Raw genomic sequence first — 20,978 nt, 5'->3', positions numbered from 1 at the left:
GTGTTATTATTGTTTACATGCCAACAGTGTGATATAATTATTATTTTTATGTGCAATTATATGTAGTTATTGTATGGTAAAGTATGTTTGCATGGTATGTAAGAACCAGAAATTAATTTACATGTCACCAGCTTGTACATGTCAGTATGTGTCATTTCTTCCTGGTTAGGAAAAACCTGAAACATAAGATGATTTTTATTTCGCTTGACAAAATGTAATAAATATCATCCCTGGAGCTTGTAAGGAACGTGAAACATTTATATTAAATGATAGAGAGTTATGTATTAAAGCATTGAATAAACCTCTTTATGTTTACATTTCAGTTTACAATGTGATACACTCATACATTCACAAGCTGCTCATTTCACATGCAATGTCTATTAGTTCTCTGACAGGGATGAAGTATTGCAAACACGGCTGTTTAACATGAAAAACAAACAAACCCAGACAGAAACATTATACTGCGATTAGTAATCTATGTCTAAATCCACGTTACCATGGCAACCACAAGGCCCTGCGTCTTCCCAGCCATATGCACTCGGTACATTAATGCTACATCATGAGTGAGTAATGAAATAACACTCCTCCAGCCAGCAGGGGGCAGTGGTGGGCTCAAATGTGTGCACACGTATGACTGATATGACTTCATTCAAGGCAAGCGACATGCAAAAGTGGCACTGCTGTCGAGCCATAAATGTGAAGAATCTCTCTCCGTGGTTTTACTAGTACTGAACACAGAACACAGCACATAAAACAAAGAGTTACTGCAGCGTTTAAGACTTTGCCAGAGTTAAAATCGACTCGCATAAATGAACACTTGAAACCGAGACACAACAATGGTTGCCAACAACCATTCGGATTCCCTCTCAAGGTTAATGAAGTTTGAATGAGACCCGGGCGAGCTCACAAATAGACTGTAAGTGTGGCATCTCTCCACTGTTATCTTTTAAATATGCTTCACCAGTCTCCCATCTCGACCTTCAGATGCCGCGTGACCTTCTGCAAAAACGTTTTACTGGGAAAATCAAATAACCGGGGAGTTGTAATAAATCAAGATTCACCGTGGGACTGTATGACATGATAAAAAGGGAGCAGACATCAGATTTGATGAAAAAGTTGTTTTATTCACCCTGAGACCGCCGTGTAGCTTTAAATGAGAGGTCATCGCACAAATTAATTATTTCAAAGGAAATCCAAGATTAGAACTAACTTCAAAAAAGGGTTTTGATTAATACATTTTCTTTGTTTAAATATATAAATGTATTGATGTGTTTTGTATTGAAATGCGTCTCAAATGGGGGTCCCCTGTTCTGTTCTGAATGCAAAAAATAAACTGCAACCGGCCATATAATCATATAGTCAGGATGGCAAAGTAATTACGCATATAAACATTTGAAAGGGTGTAGAAAACGCTTCCCATGTGTTTTGTTGTTGACTTCAAAGGAAGGCCGTACGGCGAACCACAATCTGTATTTTGGTGAAAATTCATCCGGCACATGGTAGGAGACGCCAAACGCTGCTGCCAACACGGACAGATTGCATGACCTGGTCTTACCCTTGAATACTGTAATAATTAGAAATGCCAATGTGTGATGTTAAGGACATTTTTGTTTAGTTTTGTTTTGCTTGTGCATGTGATATCCAAGGTAAAATCTGGCCCTTAAAATGAAGTCTGTTAAGAAGCAGTGTTGCAGAACGTGTTAACATGACCAAACTTGGAAGAATTGAGTCACATGAATAACACTGTTAGAAGATGAAAACCTGATAATAAATCAGATTTCCCAATTAAACTAACAGTTAAACATTAAAGGCGTACGGGACACACACGGAGGAAAACGTTGTTGCTCTCTGGTTGCTCTTTTAGGAGAAATGAAAAAACTGTTTTATTAAAGTATCAAACGCCTGTGTTTTGTTCTTTGAATTCTCTAGAAGAAATAAGAAATGAACAAAAATGAGACAACTGTTGACATGTGTTGCTATATCGTAAAGTTGGTTTAATAGTTCATTTTCTCTTTATAGTTCAGTTCATTTGTGTTTTCTTAAACCTACAACTTTTTTTATTTCATCTCTTGAAATATCCAAGATTTTTCTTTAGAACGTCATCTTTCAGAAAGCACATGATCACATTTTGGGATGTGACAACGCTGTGCTCTGGTGGGGTTTAAGTTTTCGTGAAAAGCCAAGATCTTCTCTCTCCGCTCTCGTGTGTTTCTCAGATATTCCTCCATTTTTGTCTTTTTTTCCGGCTGTGCGCTGCAGCTCCGAGCAACAGTTCCTGCATGAGCCCGATGTGGTTGAAGAACTGAGGACTACGGGCGGCTGAGCTCAACTGGCTTCAATTACAGATGCTCACAATTACAGAGTGAAGGAACGGGGCCGGCCAGAACGTGCCAAGTACAAACACTGCCTGGATCACAGGAGGAGAAGGAGGGGTAGAGAGGAGAAGTCAAAACGCTACCATCCTCTCCCACCCAACCGCTGTTATTTTGGGTCCTCTGTAGTTGCAGCATTTAGATACTAACTGGAATTTAGGAACTGTAGGGTACCAAAACATTTAAGCTTTGTCTTTAAATCTGACATATGTGAGTTTTCCGTCTCCCCTTCAACTAAATCTGCTGAAAATGTTTCCCTTCAGAGTTGTAAAATGCATATTAGCGAAGTCATTCTAAAGGCTATTAGAGCTTATGATTAAAAGCGCCATCGGCACGGATTGGTAGATTTGCTGTGTTTACATCGGGACGTTTTTGTGTTTGTTTACCGCCGAGTGTCATTTTCCCTAAACAGCCATTTGCCGGGCCACATGATTTGAATAAGTGGATTGCGTAGCTATTTGCTTGCAGATTACATCAAACTTCATTAAAGGCAAATAGCATAGGACAAATCTAATGCAGGCTAGTCTCTCCTACAAAGACAGTAGAGAAGACAGTCTTTATGCTCTGAACCACATCATAGACCCCGATGTCACCATTTCATTACTGGCAATCTAATGTTGGAAAGCTTTGAGATGTCCAAAACACAGAAAAAACGTCACAGCTCAGAGGTTTGTCTTTCACGGCTCCAGAGGCCCATATGGTGTTCTCAGTTTTGCTTCATTGAAATATCAACATTTCCTTGAAAAATTTATTGGGAGACTGTTGACACAGTAAGAACAGTTCTAAAATAAATCTCTTACATAAGTATCCAAATATATGCACACTTTTAGTTTTTTGTCTGTGTTAAATGAGATATTAAAGAAGTATTGTTTGTCATTAGACTTTACCACAAACCTGCATCTTAATACAATCTGGTCTCCTGAATCTCATCCATAACACGCATGCCTATATTATGAAATGTTTGTGTGATATACTCAGTTCAGATGATCAAATCTGAACCGATCAGACTGCTGATAAGCAAAAGCATCCAAACAATATCTGATCTCCCGGTGTCATGACCTTAATGATTCTAATCCAGACATATCAGTCTGTCTTCGTGGTCTGCCTTCACTACTCAACATCTGGGTTGGTGGGGAATCCTAAATGAAGGGCGGGGCGATACCATTCATTACGACTGGCGTGATTGACAACTACCCATAAACCACATTTACTGATTCCCTACCAACCCTTTGACATTTGTCACAGACCTTAAACACACATGTAACAAAATACAAATAATAGTCGATTACATTATTCTAAGCCCTCGCGTATGTTTTTATTCTTCACAGAAGCGTCCAAGCGCACCCCTACTATGAGAGTGGTACGGTCCATTTTAAAGCGATATCAGCCGAGTCCACGCTTCCAAAGTAAAGCGAGACGCTTTCTTGAGGTTGAGATCGGAGAATAACATGCCATCGACGCGGTGAGCGCATTTACGGCGTCGACTGAGTGTTTTGCGCACGAAAACGATACGGTATCTCTTCACTTGCTTGGGAAAACGCCGGGCGGCTCTTGAAAAACACGAGCGTGGATGTAACTGTTGCACTTTGAATACAGGTAGGTGTGCGGTGATACATTGTAACGCGGATTCATTGAGCGATCCGCAAATAGTCGTGCGATTATTCATTCCGATCGGGACGTGCATGTTGCGATTTACCAACATTGTGAATGCGTGGACTGGAGGTGTGATGCGTGCTTCTTTTGCGACAAAAATAACAACGCAGTCTCCTAGAAGAGAGAACGAACGGTTGTTGTGGAAAAGGTTGTGTTGGATGTGGTCGTAAAGCAAGCAGGAACAAAGGAGAGATTAAAACGAGTGTTTTGTTAAAATGTGATGAAATCTCCATGCATTTGTGTTGTGCTTTAAGGAATGCGTTTAAAATCGCCAAACCCTCTCCGTTTCTCGTGCCCAATACACAATAGATGATTATTACGGTCTCGCCTGTTGGTGGTTGGGGATGCGTGGATGTTTCACACATGCAGATTTGTCATTTCTAATGCAAAGTTCATTTCATCAAAGACCGGTGCAACGATGGCTTGCGATTAAAGACAAAGTGAGAGATCTTTTGTGAGACATATCATGTGGGATAGAAAGGTGAGGATATGCGGTATACACGAGCTCTGTCACATCTGTAACCAAGCCAGTCACATGACTGAAATATTGTTTTCCTCAAGGCAAATGACCCAAATATTGCATATCTGACTATTAATGTCTACGTTAAACATTAACCGTAATCGCCCATTACGCGTTTTAACGCCGATTGCGTTTATTTCCCATAGCTGAGCTGGTTTCCTATGCGTGGGTGATTTGCGCGTGGAGATCTCGCGTAAAGGATGCGATTGATGAGTTTGAATCCGATCGGATCATTTAAAGCATTTGGGGCCGGTGTGTTTGATGCGTGTGATGGCGAGGACGAGAGGGGCTGTGGCTGCGCATGGCAGCGGGTTCAGGGATGTTGTCGCCCGGGCTGAGATCGCCGTGAGCTCCGCTGGTGAATGTGAGATGCTGTGGAGGAGGGAAGCGTCAGCAAACGGGCAACACGCTGTTTTTAACACTTTGCCGAAAACAAATGTGCCAAACCTAAACATTCTGATCGCCGTATTCGCACATACATTACTAAAATAAAAGGCAATGTATGAACAACGATCATACCCTGCAGTTTAATGTATACATAAATCGTATATAATTATACTTAGTAATACGTAGTTGTTTGTGTGTATTATGAAAATGTATGTGTTCAAAAAGCATTTTGATATGATAAGTACACCGATATAAATATTTTCTCCTCTGTATGTGTATATTGCCAACTGCATTTCTATGTGCATTGGAGAAAAGAACTGAAGAAAATAGAGATCTCGCATACATTTGGTGTCTTGCTCCATTGGCTTCTATGTGATTTTCTTCAGGCCAGATGAAACTTCAGCGTAGCAAAACTAAATGGATTCATTTAGGCTGGGAAAACCTTCTATGATGATTAAATCCGCGCATTAACCGACAAACTGTGTAGAAAATTGTATTAAAACGTGAAGACCGTCTGCCGTTATGTTTAGATGATGTTGTTGATGTATGCATTGCAATTATCTGATATACCCCTCACCTAAACAACGGATAACTCACAGGCACGTTTCCTATGTTTCGCCCCAGCACTGAATTCAAAACAACACGCGCGCACGAGACGTAAATGCGTGCGCCTTTAAAAAAGATAGAAAGCCGTAAGTACTGTTCAAGAAGTGCATATAAACCAGATGAGTCCTAGAATTGTGGCATTATTGGATGATGGCGGTTTGATTAGATCAGTGCTGGCTTATGAATAACCCGTCTTCATCAATAGAAGCACAGTTCCTCTGACCTTGCTGTGATCATCTCTGTATCAACACACACACAGCGTCTGTCGTCTCTCATCAGGCCTCGTGCTATTTAGCTGTTTGTTTGAGTGAAAATCTCAGCTGTAAATCTGAACTGTGATTTGCTGGTCAAAGGTTTTGTTTATTGTCCGGCGCGGTCCGGCCTTGCGGTGTTTAAAATAGTGCCCGCATCCTTGAATGGGATCATAGTGCCGAGTCTGAGTAAACCGTGACTACAACTGCCATGTTGAGTCAGTATGGCTGCTAATCTGTGAACAATATAGCTCTCTCTCTCTCTCTCTCTCTCTCTCTCTCTCTCTCTCTCTCTCTCTCTCTCTCTCTCTCTCTCTCTCTCTCTCTCTCTCTCTCTCTCTCTCTCTCTCTCTCTCTCTCCCTATCTCTCTCTCTCTCTTTACCTATCTCCCCCCCCCTCTCTCTCTCTCTCTCTCTCTCTCTCTCTCTCTCTTTACCTATCTCCCCCCTCTCTCTCTCTCTCTCTCTCTCTCTCTCTCTCTCTCTCTCTCTCTCTCTCTCTCTCTCTCTCTCTCTCTTTACCTATCTCCCCCCCTCTCTGTCTCTCTCTCTCTCTCCCTATCTCTCTCTCTTTACCTATCTCCCCCCCTCTCTCTCTCTCTCTCTCTTTACCTATCTCCCCCCCCCTCTCTGTCTCTCTCTCTCTCTCCCTATCTCTCTCTCTCTCTCTTTACCTATCTCCCCTCTCTCTCTCTCTCTCTCTCTCTCTCTCTCTCTCTCTCTCTCTCTCTCTCTCTCTCTCTCTCTCTCTCTCTCTTTACCTATCCCCCCCCCCCTCTCTGTCTCTCTCTCTCTCTCTCTCTCTCTCTCTCTCTCTCTTTACCTATCTCCCCCCTCTCTGTCTCTCTCTCTCTCTCCCTATCTTTCTCTCTCTCTCTCTCTCTCTCTCTCTCTTTACCTATCTCCCCCCCCCCTCTCTCTCTCTCTCTCTCTCTCTCTCTCTATACCTATCTCCCCCCTCTCTCTCTCTCTCTCTCTCTCTCTCTATACCTATCTCCCCCTCTCTCTCTCCCTATCTCCCCCTCTCTCTCTCCCTATCTCTCTCTCTCTCTTTACCTATCTCCCCCCCTCTCTCTCTCTCTCTCTCTCTCTCTCTCTCACTCTCTCTCTCTATACCTATCTCCCCCTCTCTCTCTCCCTATCTCCCCCTCTCTCTCTCCCTATCTCTCTCTCTCTCTTTACCTATCTCCCCCTCTCTCTCTTTACCTATCTCCCCCTCTCTCTCTCCCTCTCTCTCTCTCTCTCTCCCCCTATCTCTCTCTATATCTCTCCCTCGCTCTTTCTCTCCCTCTCTCTCCATCTCTCCCTCGCTCTTTCTCTCCCTCTCTCTCCATCTCTCCCTCGCTCTCTCCCTCCCTTTCTCTCTATCTCTCCCTCGCTCTCTCTCTCTCTCCCTTGCTCTCTCCCTCCCTCTCTCTATCTCTCTCTCCCCCTATCTCTCCCTCGCGCTCTCTCTCCCTCCCTCCCTCTCTTGCTCTCTCTCTATCTCTCCCTCCCTCTCTCTCTCTCTCTCTCTCTCTCTCTCTCTATCTCTCTCTCCCCCTCTCCCCCTATCTCTCCCTCGCTCTCTCCCTCCCTCTCTCTCTCTCCATCTCTCCCTCGCTCTCTCTCTATCTCTCCCTCACTCTCTCTCTCTCTCTCTCTCTCTCTCTCTCTACCTCCCTACCCCCAAAGCCAGGTGGATTTAGCTTTAAATATTGATGTGTAGTTGTAGGTGTTGTAAATTTGTGTGGCGACCACCGCGGTAACATACAGGCGTGTGAGGTCACAGTGGTGTGATCCAGTACTCCTAATTCAACTGCCCAAAAACCTTAGCAACGCCCTAGCAACCAACCAGAACGCCTTGGCATCACAGTCCTTTAAGGTCTAAAAAAAGCGTCAACAGAAAATCTGACCCTGACCTCATAGGATGAGAATGGCAACTGAAACAACAGAAAAAGGAAATTATCAGAGGCCACACGCTGGTTTCTAAACTGTCTTGTATGACCCTGAAAGCTCATATAGCTCTGAGTTACGATCTCTAGAACTGAATTGCACAATATTTATGTGTTGCTGATCTGTGTGGAGGATTTGGTCCTTTGTTAACTCTTTAGATCTGTGGTCACTTGAAGATGGAATCGCTTTTAGCCACAGCTGCATGTTGCCAACAGATACAGCATACGATATGCTGTTAGATCGAATGGCTTGACTTTTCTCCTTTCTCTTCTAAAACAATATTTTTGAAGAGAACAAGGAACAGGCATGGAAGGAATTCGCGTCAGTTTGAAAGCATTTGGTTGGCTAATTGTTTTTGGTGCTGCAGTCTATTAATTGAAACGTTATGATTAAATTAATAATATGTGTGTTAAATGCGTAACAGAATAATAATTGTTTATCTCTATAGCACTTTTACAAAAAGAGCAAAAACAGCACGAGGACACGCATACAATATACATCCGCTAAATAAAACCTCACAGGGTCAGATAAAGTAAAATGTTTACAAAATTGCAAGACCTGTACGACTTTCTTTATTCTGCAGAACACAAAAGTCATTTTGAAGAACGTTGGTAACCAAGCAACATCCTCTCTCTGTTTTCGGAACTGTTCTGTTTCACTTCATCCAGCTTTCACATCGCACTTGAACGGTTGCTTGGAAAGATTCTGATGTCCTTGTCTAGCATAGCTAGAACTTATCGCTGCTTTCTATGGCTAAGGCCCGCACGAGAGAACATACACCTGACAGGTAAAGCAACCAATCACGTTTCGTTTTGTGCCGCGCATCATGTTTAGAGGCGTGGAAATGTCTCTGCAGACACAGACTGGTGTACATTCACGAACATGTACATTTATGCCGTGAACCTCACATTTGAGAAGCGTTTAGTCGATAGTGATGAATTCTTATAGCAACCGTTGTAAACACAACATCATGCTTCTTAGATAAACCGGCTTTGTGTTGTTTCCAGGCAAACTGTTGGAGAACCCAACGTGCACGTCTACCAGAAATCCTTTGAAATTCAACCAATCAGATGACGACCTAAAACGATCAGAAGTGTTTCCAGAAAAGTGCGCCTTATGCATCAGACGTTGGCATGACGTCTGAGACTACTAATGTCCTAACTTACATTTTGTATTTGCAGTTGTGTAATGAATAGCTTCATAGGTCAAAGACTAAAGTTTCCCATGCGTTTCCCATTCGTTTCCTATGTTTATGTAACTGGGATTTGGTCAGTGTGTCCCTTCACATGAAAACCTGAAAAAATGAATGATTATATGATCTGGGAAACACCGCAGGTCATTGCAGTCCCGAACGGATGAGAAAGCACTGTTATGATGTGTACTGCTGCCTTATGATCTTTTTTTTTGCTTTTGGGCTGATGTGTCTCAGTGTGTTATTGTGTGAGGTTTAGGGTGAAAAGAAAGAACTTGATTGTGTCATCTTTCTAATCAAGAGCTGTTGACCTTCATTACAGACGTGTGCAGGAGAGCAATATTGTGAGTCATTAGATGAACCAGTGACCTAGTGATGGTCTCTCTCTCACTCGCTCTCCCACTCAATAAAGGAAACTTCAGCAGTTTCTCTTCCCTTACAAAAGTGAAGTAAAATCATTATAATCATAATTCCTCACATGTTAACGTGTTTTTTATTAGTGGCATTTTGATTCAGCCTGTGCTTACCGTGGTAAAATGTTATACGGGTATTTTTTTACCAGGTTCCGAATCATTTAGTGAATTCTTCCTATCACAGCATACAAGTTTTGAAACTACTTTCACGGCAAAGCTATTAAAATGCGGACGGAAATAGATGGATATTTTGTGCGTTATTGATATTTCGTGGCATTTGATTCACCCGACTGTAGCGAGTCAGGGGACTGCGTGAACGTTTTAAGGCCAGCTTTCTCTCTTCAGAACCGCCAACCACAAGAGCGCTCCAATGCCTCTCTTTTTCCTTGCTTTTTTAATGTGTCTGATGGTCTAGATCTGATTGATGCGCTCATTCAGCAGTGATTAACAGACAAGCTGAAATTAGTGCTAGATGGGTTTATTTCACCTGGGTGCTGTAAAACCGGCCGGGTGCGGTTGTGCATGCGAATCGCCCGCTGGGTCGTTTTATGGGCACGGCAGCGCTTGTCTCAATCTTCTTGTTTACAGTTGGGCCAGGCAGAAAGGGCAGGGCGTTTGTCAAAAATATTGATGCGTCTGAAACATCGCAGAGAGGCAAATCGTCGGTCATGTTCCCAAATAAATATTTGTTTTGATTGGGAAAGGGCACAAGTCTGGCCCGCGACTGCAGGCAGCTTTGATGTGTCGAATGATGTTATTGTTTTAGTTTTGCCTGGTTATCTGATCTCTCTGTGTGTTGATAGGAAATTTAGTAAGAATGATTTCGCATTTGTTTCGTTTTGATATTGCTTGGTTTTGGCCAGTTCTGTGACCACCCAGTGAGTGTTTAGCGTTATGAAAATAGTTAGAGAAACAGTAAAGGAAAGCTTAGATTGTAGCTGAGACCACAATGATTCTCTCTCTTTCTCACTCTCTCTCTTTTTCCTCTATTTTTCTCTCGCTCTCTCTTTCTGACTCTCTCTCACTCTCTCTCTTTCTCCTCTATTTTTCTCTCTCTCTCTCTCTCTTTTTCTCTCGCTCGCTCGCTCCCTCTCGCTCTCTCACTCTCTCACATTCTGCTAGCTAAGGCATTCAGATTTTTCCACTGGCACCAGCCGGCTTCCACTGTGCTAATGAAATTACAGTGATTGCTGTTCAATAGCTTCTCCTGCGAATCAGGGAATATATTACAATACATCATTATAATACAATGAGCAAGGATTTTGGGATTTTAGAAATCTGAAGGCAGCAATGATTTTTCCAGCATTGTTTGCCGTGTTGAATTACTGGAATCTGAGATTCTAAGGCATCCGTTATTAAATAGCCGCCGTGTAATTGACATCTTTCTTGTTTAAGATTATGGTTGAATTAACGAACAGCTTGTGAAGATTTCCACTGCTTATTTAGATACGTATCTGATCGGGGTTATGGAGTACATAAATGAAGATGATTTGGATGTGTTTTGAGCATCGAGACAAGTTTTACGGTGTGAATACAAAAATAACGACTCTCTTAGGGTTCTCCCCTCCCTGCACTTGGTCATAAATAGGAAGTCCTACCCCAAAATTTGAAGCATTTGTTTAGCTTCTATTGCTCCGTCTGGATTCAGAAATGAATAGTTTCATAACATTTTCCGGTATGCTTGCAGACTTGTAGTCGTTTCTGTTAGAACAGAAGAACATTAGACTTGGAGAACATTTGAAAACATCTCCAAAATGACTTTGAAGGTGCTGCCAAAAAACTTATCTGAAGGCTTTAAGGCCCAAACTATTGACCCCTTGCGATTTTTCTAAAACCAGTGTATTCAATTTCCCCCTTCCCTTACCTTACCATGGGTTTACGGATGGATTTGTCTACGATTTGGATTTTTTCACAGACTGGGTCACAAATGTGAATAGTTCCTAGTATTTTCATTTTTTATTGCATTATACTATTTATTTGTTTGTTTGTTGTGTGATACAATATGTATGATGTATGGTCTGTTGACCTGACGTGCGTTGGTATTTGGTATAGAACCCCAACTGGAACCAGAAATGTTAAATTGCTAAAATTCTCGTTCACTCTTCTTAATTGACAAATGTGCTCAGGATTAGTTCTCGCTATGACCATGAAGTTATTAGCAAATCCACTGAGTGAACGCATTGGGAGTGACAAGGATTGGCACCATCAGAAGCCACTCGATCAATACGTACCCCCAAAATCCCTTCACCCTTCTGACACACACTGGCTCATGAGTGACTTGTGTTTTTAGATCCATCCAGGCAGGCAGTGAATTGAGTCCAATGCAAAAAAAGGGTTTTAAATGGTCGTTCTCTGCATGACGCGTGGAATCAAATTTCTTCTAACAACTTCCTTAACATGACATGAAATTTATTTCAATTAAACTTGTAAAGACATTGCTCTCATTCTCTCTACATCATTCATTCTCAAACTTACTCTTCTTCTTCTTCTTGCAGACATGAACCACTGAGACGGCAAAAGACAAAAAGCCTGGAACACACTTGAGGGAAGAGCACCGTCTCACCCCCCCCCCCCACAACAGAAGGTTTGGAATCATGAAGTCATCGTGGCTGCTGGTATGTTTCTTCTCTGTTTTGACCAGGACCAACATGGCGTTTCCCATGTCACCTACTGAACCCCCTGAAGTCAGCGGGACATTCGGGGTTAAAGACACGAGCCTCACGCACCTCACAGTGCACCGCAAGACGGGCGAGGTCTTCGTGGGAGCCATAAACCGGGTCTACAAGCTCTCTGCCAATCTAACCGAAATTCGTTCGCATCAGACGGGACCAGAGAATGACAACGCCCAATGCTACCCGCCTCCCAGCGTTCGGAACTGCGCGCAGAAACTGGAGTCCACAGATAATGTCAACAAGTTGCTGCTGGTCGATTATGCTGGCAACCGTCTGGTAGCGTGCGGAAGCGTCTTGCAGGGAGTGTGCAAGTTCCTGCGGCTAGACGATCTCTTCAAGCTTGGTGAACCACATCACCGTAAGGAACACTACCTCTCGGGAGCCAAAGAGCCAGATGGGATGGCTGGAGTCGTGGTGGGCGACGACGACGGAGATCTGAAGAAGAAAAAGGAAGGTGCCAGTCGGCTCTTTATCGGCGCAGCCATTGATGGCAAATCAGAGTATTTTCCCACTTTATCCAGCCGTAAACTGGTGGCCAATGAGGAGAGCCTCGATATGTTTAGCCTGGTCTACCAAGATGAGTTTGTGTCCTCTCAGATCAAGATCCCGTCGGACACCTTGTCTCAATATCCAGCGTTCGATATCTATTACGTCTATGGGTTCTCCAGTCGCACCTACATCTATTTCCTCACTTTACAACTAGATACTCAGCTGACCCAAGTGGACGCCACCGGCGAGAAGTTTTTCACTTCGAAGATCGTCCGCATGTGCTCCAATGACACAGAGTTCTACTCCTACGTCGAGTTCCCGCTCGGGTGCACCAAGGACGGGGTGGAATACCGACTCATCCAAGCCGCATACAAGCACCGTCCGGGGAAGATTCTGGCCCAGAGTCTCGGCCTGTCTGAAGAGGAGGATGTCCTGTTTGTGATCTTCTCACAAGGTCAGAAGAACAGGGCCAACCCACCCAGAGAAACCGTACTGTGTCTGTTTACACTGCGCCAGATCAATCTGGCCATGCGAGAGAGGATCAAGTCGTGTTACCGCGGTGAAGGAAAGCTATCTTTACCGTGGTTGCTGAACAAGGAGCTACCTTGCATTAATACAGTAAGTTCAAATTCATTTTTCAAATATGGCTACATTCCTTTCTTCTTGACATAAAGATCCTAGTTTGTTCTTTTGTCCAACTCTTATCAACCAATCCCATTGTAGGGTTGGGTTTAGCTGGGCTACCATGGTAATTTGTTTTCAGGCCTGAAAGAGTCATTTGAATTTTATGAAACCTTACAACAAAGATTTTTATGAATGATCTTTAAACTATATACATTATTTTTTATTTCATACATCTTTTAAAAAAACAGGCAAAATGGAACATCTAGCCTATTGTTGAAATCTCTAAAATTAACCATTCGTTTTGGTTTATTTGTAGCAAACCCACATGAAACAATACCGATGTGTACTTTATTGTTACTATAGTAAATTGCAGTGAATTATTATAGTTATTTCAATACTTGACTGTAGTATACTTTCATGGAATTTTACTTCAGTTTACTATAGTAGTTAAGCATGCTTACAAAAAATTCTAGAGGGAAACCATAGTAACCACAAAAAACATGGTTTTAGTACAGTAACCATAGTATAACCATTGTATTGTAACAAAATGTAGTTTATGAGAGCCAATTCGCCCAATGTTACTTCACTTTTATTATTGTAAAACTGTAGTTAACTTTCCTACGGGATGCCCAACATCATCAAACAAGCAAAGGTGCTGTTCCTGACTCTAGCCAAATGTTGATTGATAGTATTTAAAAAATGAAGCTCTTTTTTTCTGATTTGTTGATGTGAAATACATAAAAGGATGTTGTTCATCCAGAAAGTTGTCTTGCCAAGTTACTATGACAAAAGACAATTTAACTCTTGTTTTTGTTGTTGGATGTGTAAAACTGATTTGCGGATGCTATACATGATAGCCATCGACCTAATTGTGACGTGTTGCAGACTCTTCAGGAATGCCTGCGCAGGAGAAACTGTCTAACATGATCACACATCTTAATCTGATGTAATGTATCTTTGATGAAAAATCTATTCAAACCAGACAGGGTGGGAAGCAATCGCTTATTACAAAAGAGATGAAGAAGGTGGCTAGACGTCAAAATCAATATGACTCTGACATTTTAAACCAGTCAAGCGTAGCACATGACCTGCCTCTGGTTACACACTTTCTTAAGCACTTTGAATTTGGTGGGCAAAGACAAAGAACAATTATGATATAATAAGAATTATGAATTTAAATTATTGATCTGCCTTGAAGATGGCCAGCGGCTGCTTTGACAGTTTGCATAACCCGAGTCTGTTGGCAACAAAGAGGTCCAGGAGTTATTGTTTAATAATACACTGTGTTTAGGAAAGTTTAAGCATCCTTAACATTTTAAAAGATAATTACTGTCTAGTTTGAATTTTAAATGTATTTTAAATGTACAAAATGTGTTTAAAGCGGAAATGAATTATTCAATCAAATGTACATTATTTAGTTAACTTATTTTCACTTAAATAAAAAATCATATAACAGACTCGACACATGTCACCTTTAAATAAAAACAGTGATGTTTTGTTATGGCTTTTGGAGCGAGGGCGCCGCCATCTTGCAGCGCCACGGCATGTGACATCACGGGGTTGATTCTCGACATTGCACACTGCTTTTTTTTACTATTTGTTTTAATTTTTTAGGGCTAGAATTGCTTTACACTGTTCAATTTCTCAGAACCATCTAATGCTGACTTTCCGATAGTTTCTAAAATCATTTTTATTTTTATATATGGTGTCTATCAAAAATGTTAAGTTGTAACCCTTAACTTTTGTCTGGATCGCCATCTCTAGTCAATGTACTTTTCTTTATATGTGACAAGAAGTCAAATTACATAATTTCCTGCAAAATCGCACCTGACAGCTCAAGTTAAAAATCATTATTATAAACTTACAGTTGTGATTCAAGATAATAAAAGCATTTTTTTATGTTCTTGCTTAAATGTTATTCTTATATTAAACTAAAATGAATTCATGGTCATTTTAATCAGTTTAGAGTTCATGGATTGGCGTTTTATGTATAAGTGTGTATTTTTTTCCGTGTTAATATTCAGTGTTGGGTTCGGTTTATTATTGGTTGTCTGAAAGTTTATGTGCAACTGTTGGCTTCACTGAGATCAGAATACAGTAGCTTTTTACCCCATAATATAACCAACATCAGCAGCACAATAAACATTAATTTTACGTTGGCTGGAGGACAGATGAGAGGACGGGATTGTGTATGTAATTGCGACTGGAACAATAGCGCAGCACCTCGCGGCCCGAGTGGAACAGATGGGGTGAAGATGGCGTGGTTCGATGACCCCGTTCCTTCGGGGGGGGGGGTGGCTGCGGTTGTTTTTATGAGCAGCAACAGGTTTCCCCGTGACTGATGCAAATCTGCTTCTGATTCCAGCTACGGGCTGCTAGGGTGTTATTAGCTTTTCCTCATGCGCGGCGACGGACCTCCGCCTTATAATGAGAGCGTGCGTGTCCGCCGCAAGCTCATGCTTCATTTAATACATTTACCCTTCATAAGCATGCAAAAAACAAGCCGTTCACCCCCACCTCCATCATCATTCAGCACCACGCTCTCAAGATGCTTCTAAGAATTTGTGCGGAAGGTGCCAAAAGATTTAGTCGTGGCTGTTATTAGCGCCACAAATTGTCTTTGGTTTGACTCGATAGCTGCTATATATAGTAAATTGAAACTCATTGGCTGGTAAAGGAAACGGAAAATAAAAAAGTGCTCCCAAGCAATAATTCTGTCATCATTTATTCACCCTCGTGGAGATCAAAATCTGTACATGACTCTTTCTTCTGTGGAGCACAAGAGAAGATATTTTGTGAAATGTCTCAGTGGTTTTGTGTCCATACAACGGGAGTCAATGAGATCCAATATTCAAAATACTTATTTTCTGTAATGCAGAAGAAAGAAAGTCATACAGGTTTGGGTGAGCTTTCCCACCAAAAATACAAGTACAAACATCATGACACATTTGTGTTTGTGACAAGTGTAGTTTTACAGAGAAAGTATTTATGGTCAATAAGCTCAGCTCTCCCTTGGCTGGTGCTTATAAACCCTGAGCTCGGGCACACATCTTGCTGATGTCATACACATTTAAAGGGGAGGTCTGCCCCCTCCCTGCTCTTTACAGAGGTGAAAGGATTTTTGCGAGCGGTTGGAGGGCGAGGGTCCAGAGAACGGCAGGATTAAAAAGCTCTGTGTTTTAACAGCCCAGCTCTGAGACGCCTGGTAATGACTCAATAGTTCACCTCCGGGATGAACCGGGGACTAGGTGGGCGCTTGGTGACATCATCATTAGTCAGATTGATACGCTGCAGATGTTACAAAATTGCTAACACAATTGATTTTTTAATAACTCTTCCGACATCTTGAGGAAAATGACATTTTAATATTTTTTCTCCCTTCGTGTCAGTGGACACCCATTAAAATGCACTGAAATGAGGCTTTGCGGAGACGTTCGGAGGGTAAATTGTGCCTCGATCAGGAGAGAGCACATCTAAAGCGATAAAGCACTGACGCTAAAGCAAATTGCAGGATGATGTCATGTCTCACCGAACGGTGTGCGTTTAATCCCCCCGAGCTCAATTTCGCAGCCCCTGTTTGGGTGGCTTTTCTCTGCCCGATCTATTAGCTGGCGCTTCCTGTCAGCGATACCGTGATTGGAAGATAGCCGGAGAAAGCTATCTTCAGGGTATTTTTTTGCTTCAGTGGATGTGTTTTTATTTTGGTGATGCATTGAACATGCATAATGCAGGCAAATGCAATGTTCAGAAAGTGCCATTCGCTCTAGAAGCTTTCTTGACTTTTGCCAGCGTTATTTTTAAATTGCACGTTTAGGCACATGTGCTATTTTTGTGCAATACTTTTCAAGCCATTAAATTAGGAGTGCAAAGTGAACAAAAAATGTAAAGAGTTACTCTGACGTGCAAGTGCTGTATGCGTTTATATGAACAACTGCTGTATGTGTTTGGAACAAAAGTTGTCACATTATCAGATTTTCAAAATGAATCATTATATTTTCATGGTATTTAAAGAATTAAAATACATGTTAAAAAATTGTGTAATACATGTGTTTGCTGTGTATAATAATTATGTATAAAAAAATCCGCACAACTTCATGTATCTATTAAAGATGTATTTACATGCATTTTATATTATAAATTAATATTTAATATCGAAATATATTTTTTTTCTCAAAATTATACTTGCATGTGTGTGGATCTATATATACATAATTATTATGCTCACACACAAACGCACAATGCAAACAAAAACTTTTCTTTTGTATACAATAAGTCGCGAATAGACGTTTGACAGCGCTAAAATTCAATTAATATGTAAGTCATTTTTCATCTTCGTGTTTTCTGGACCTTACACTAAATTATTTGTCATATTTTCATATGTGGTAAATTACAACATCATCAATAATTTTACAACATTGTCAGTATCAGTACATTTTCCTAGCCAAATAAGATGCTTATAAATTTGTCCTCTGAAAACATGATTGTGTTGTGTCCTTTGTGAAGAGTCTGTAAACTTCATCTAACAGTATATAATAACATAATTCATATGCAAATATTTTAAACATACGCCTTTCCTTGTTACAAATATTAACCACATACACTTCGTTTTCTCTTGTGTTGTCCTGTAGCCCAAGCAGATTGGGGACGATTTCTGTGGCCTGGTTCTGAATCAGCCTCTCGGAGGGCTGAAGGTCATCGAAGGCACTCCTCTGTTTGAGGATCGGACCGACGGTATGGCATCCGTGGCTGCGTACACCTACGGCGATCACACCGTCGTGTTCGTGGGCACACGCAGCGGCCACCTAAAGAAGGTAAGAACGGTTTAATCTCATCAAATTTCTTTTAAAGGATATGTCCATGATCCATGAGCTGTTGGTTGTGTTTTGGTTTTGGATGGTTGGGAATCCACAGTGACGTGATTATGCTTTGTATGACTGAGTTTTGTGAAGATTGAAGCGCAGTGATGGACTGCAGAACTGTCATAATAAATCCACAAGGAATTATACTAATCCCTCAATGATGCTATTTAACCGAAGCCTAGTATTAACAAACGGGATAATAAACATTAGAGAGAGCCTTTTTCCCTTCCCGATACAGAGTCTGATACCTCGGCTCAGGGTATCAGCCGATATCGAGTACTGATCCGATACCTGCGTGTGTATCTATATACGGCTGTATTTACTACTAGCCCAGTGTGGATTATTTTACGGTGTGGTTCAGAATTTCGACATTTTCATATGCGTTCTTTCCGATTTGGCTCTTGTTTGTACGGTGTCTCTGAATTGTTAAAAAAGGCCACTCAAAATGTTTTCTACGGATGTGAAAAATGCCGAAAACATCGGAGGCAGTGTTTGAATGTGATTGACACAACGTGAGGTCGTATTTATGTTTTAATAAATGCATGGCCTTGTAAACTAACAGTACTTTTTAGCATGTTGACAAAATGTTTAAATGCTCTCCTACTTGTAAGTCGCTTTGGATAAAAGCGTCTGCCAAATGAACAAATGTATGAAATATTTGTGAATGTATACTATGCTACAATTGAAGGCTAGTCAGGATTAAACGCTTTAAATTTTGTATATTTCACATATTGCGAAGTGAATCAGGAAGAAAATGAAGCCGGTACCAAATGTTCAGATCGGGAGATGTGGGCTTTGTCGGGGACAGTTAAATGAGACATTTATGATGTCAGCCAAGAAAATAAATTTTCTTAAGCGGTGCGAGATTTTACTACCATATTTGATGAAAGATTACGAAGACAAACATGTTGGAATAACACGCACAGGGAGACTAGGAATGTGCATTAGCTCAAATTTGACTTCATGTTGATTTTAAAGGCACATGTCACCCAAAAATGTCAATAATTTACCCTCATGTTGTTCTAAAGATGCATGACTTTTTATCTGTTGGTCACAAACGACAGTCACCATTCACTTTCATTGAACTGTGGTCGTCTTTGAAACATTGTTTTTGCAACTTGTTTTATACATTTTGTCCGCTATTATTCCGTTAGAATCTGTGTAATTGCATTGACTTTGTTTCTAATTTTATAAAGCAGCCTTTTTTGGTTATATTATCATGTGCTTTTTACCGTAATCTTCATTAAATATCTGCCAATAATACTTCCTTTATATTATATATTATAATACTTAACTTAATCGTATTTTTTTTACAACTTTGCGCTTATAAATATTAACCATGATTTACTATAGTACAATTGTAGTGACCATGTTTTTTTTTATGTCCGATTCTTTACTACTTGTATTAGGATACTTGTACTGAAAACATCATGGTTGTGATTGTTGTAATAAGACAATGTACATTTGAGGTTAGTATGGATTTACTAAAAATAAAGTTATTATAGTTAAACCATGGTTAAGGGTTGAGCAACATGATGGTGAGATGAAATTTTTGGGTGAGCTGTCTCTTTAAATTCCTACATGCACCTTTTCCCTTTTTTCCTCGCACACATATAAACCACCAACAAAGCAACAATAAAAGCTCACCACCTTGTGTCTCATTCCATTCAGGCAACAGCTGTGGATGTTTAGAGAATAATGTGCCCACTGGTGAGTTTAAGCAGATTCTCCACAGAAGTTACAATCTTTTTTCCTCAAACAACAGCTAACAGCTTCAGTTAGTTGGCTCCCTCATAGCTAACATTTAAGCCCATATATGCACATTTAACCTCAAGGGAACCAAAGTGAGAGGGTGGAGTCGTATGTTTTTTTTAGTCCGTCGTAAATAGTTCAGGCTGTGAATGAAAAGAGAGCCAGTGCCTTTAAAGTTAACATTAGTCAGCAAGCAGCCCTGTAATACGTGACCTATATGAGGTCATCGCAGGGAACGCGCATTGCCATGATTTCACGATACGGTGGAATCTCGCATTAAAGAAATGAAATTAGGTTCGACGTGGCACTAATCGTTCTGAGAAGACGACTTGGCTCTTTCTCAGCAGACATCATAATTAAAATGAGGTAGAAGGGAGGAAGTATGATACAGTTTTGTGAGCGCCCGGTTTTGTCCAAGCACGCAGCTGGAGAATATAAATGCGATCGCAGTCAGAATAGGGGGCCGGGGGTCAGTCCTGTGGGAGCCGTCCTGTTTTGTTTCTGGTTAGGATTATTTACGGGAGTTCGTGTGTAAACATGTTCGGATATACCACCCATCCCCGGTACATTCGCTGGTGATCAAACTGTTTGGAAATACGGACGCGTTTGATATTGAATTTTGAGTTGTTGGCAGACCGTGGTAGTCGTTCTATTGTCTGATGTTAATAAACAGAATAAAGAGTTTACGTTTTTTCTGATAATAACCAGCTCTGTTTGTTGATCAAGATTATACGATGTTACAAAGAAGCTCTATATCCACATGGTGTTCATATTGACCGCAAATCACAATAAACACGCTGTGAGGGGAAAAGCTTCATGTTTGTATTTCTCGCAAACATTCTGTCAGGATGAAATGCTGAACGGTTTGTGCGCGAATCTGGACGGTGTTAAGCAGAGACTGGGTCTGGGTTTGAAGGATGCCGGGAGTTGTTTTGTAAAGGGGTGTTTTATTAACTTTGGCCACTTTTGTCCTTGTGGACTTTTAAAAGATAAACTGTTGGTTTGTTTAACTAGTGCACTATTTTTCTGTGAGTTATATACATGCGTCATGGGAGAAATTGATCATGTTTCATTTTTTGTCATGTTTTTAACATTATATGTCAACATCCCTGCGGTTTAATATCTGAACATTTTGAACATGTTTTAAAATGTTTTTAGAATAAAATAGGAGACTTTTTTTTCCATTAACTTTATTTTTTTAGATCACATTTTCTGTATCGTAAAAAGTGCACAAATATTATTAACTATGTATG

The 20,978-nt window shown here is 40.9% G+C and overlaps 1 protein-coding gene across 1 annotated transcript in view; it reads left to right on the top strand.

The window, feature by feature from the left end:
- Nucleotides 1-3,794: 3,794 nt before the first annotated feature.
- The window catches only part of plxna3 (plexin A3), a 137,912-nt gene continuing 120,728 nt past the window's right edge, over nucleotides 3,795-20,978 (top strand). The window contains exons 1-3 of the mRNA XM_056772406.1: nucleotides 3,795-3,968; nucleotides 11,825-13,108; nucleotides 17,743-17,925. Of these exons, the coding sequence (XP_056628384.1) occupies nucleotides 11,924-13,108; nucleotides 17,743-17,925 (1,368 nt within the window). The 5' untranslated portion in view covers nucleotides 3,795-3,968; nucleotides 11,825-11,923. The remainder of the gene's footprint in view (nucleotides 3,969-11,824; nucleotides 13,109-17,742; nucleotides 17,926-20,978) is intronic.

The sequence above is a fragment of the Triplophysa dalaica genome, chromosome 18 (genome assembly GCF_015846415.1).
Source record: "Triplophysa dalaica isolate WHDGS20190420 chromosome 18, ASM1584641v1, whole genome shotgun sequence".
NCBI lineage: Eukaryota > Metazoa > Chordata > Actinopteri > Cypriniformes > Nemacheilidae > Triplophysa > Triplophysa dalaica.
The sequence above is the reverse complement of the archived record's forward strand: the minus strand, read 5'-3'. Positions and strand labels throughout refer to the sequence as shown.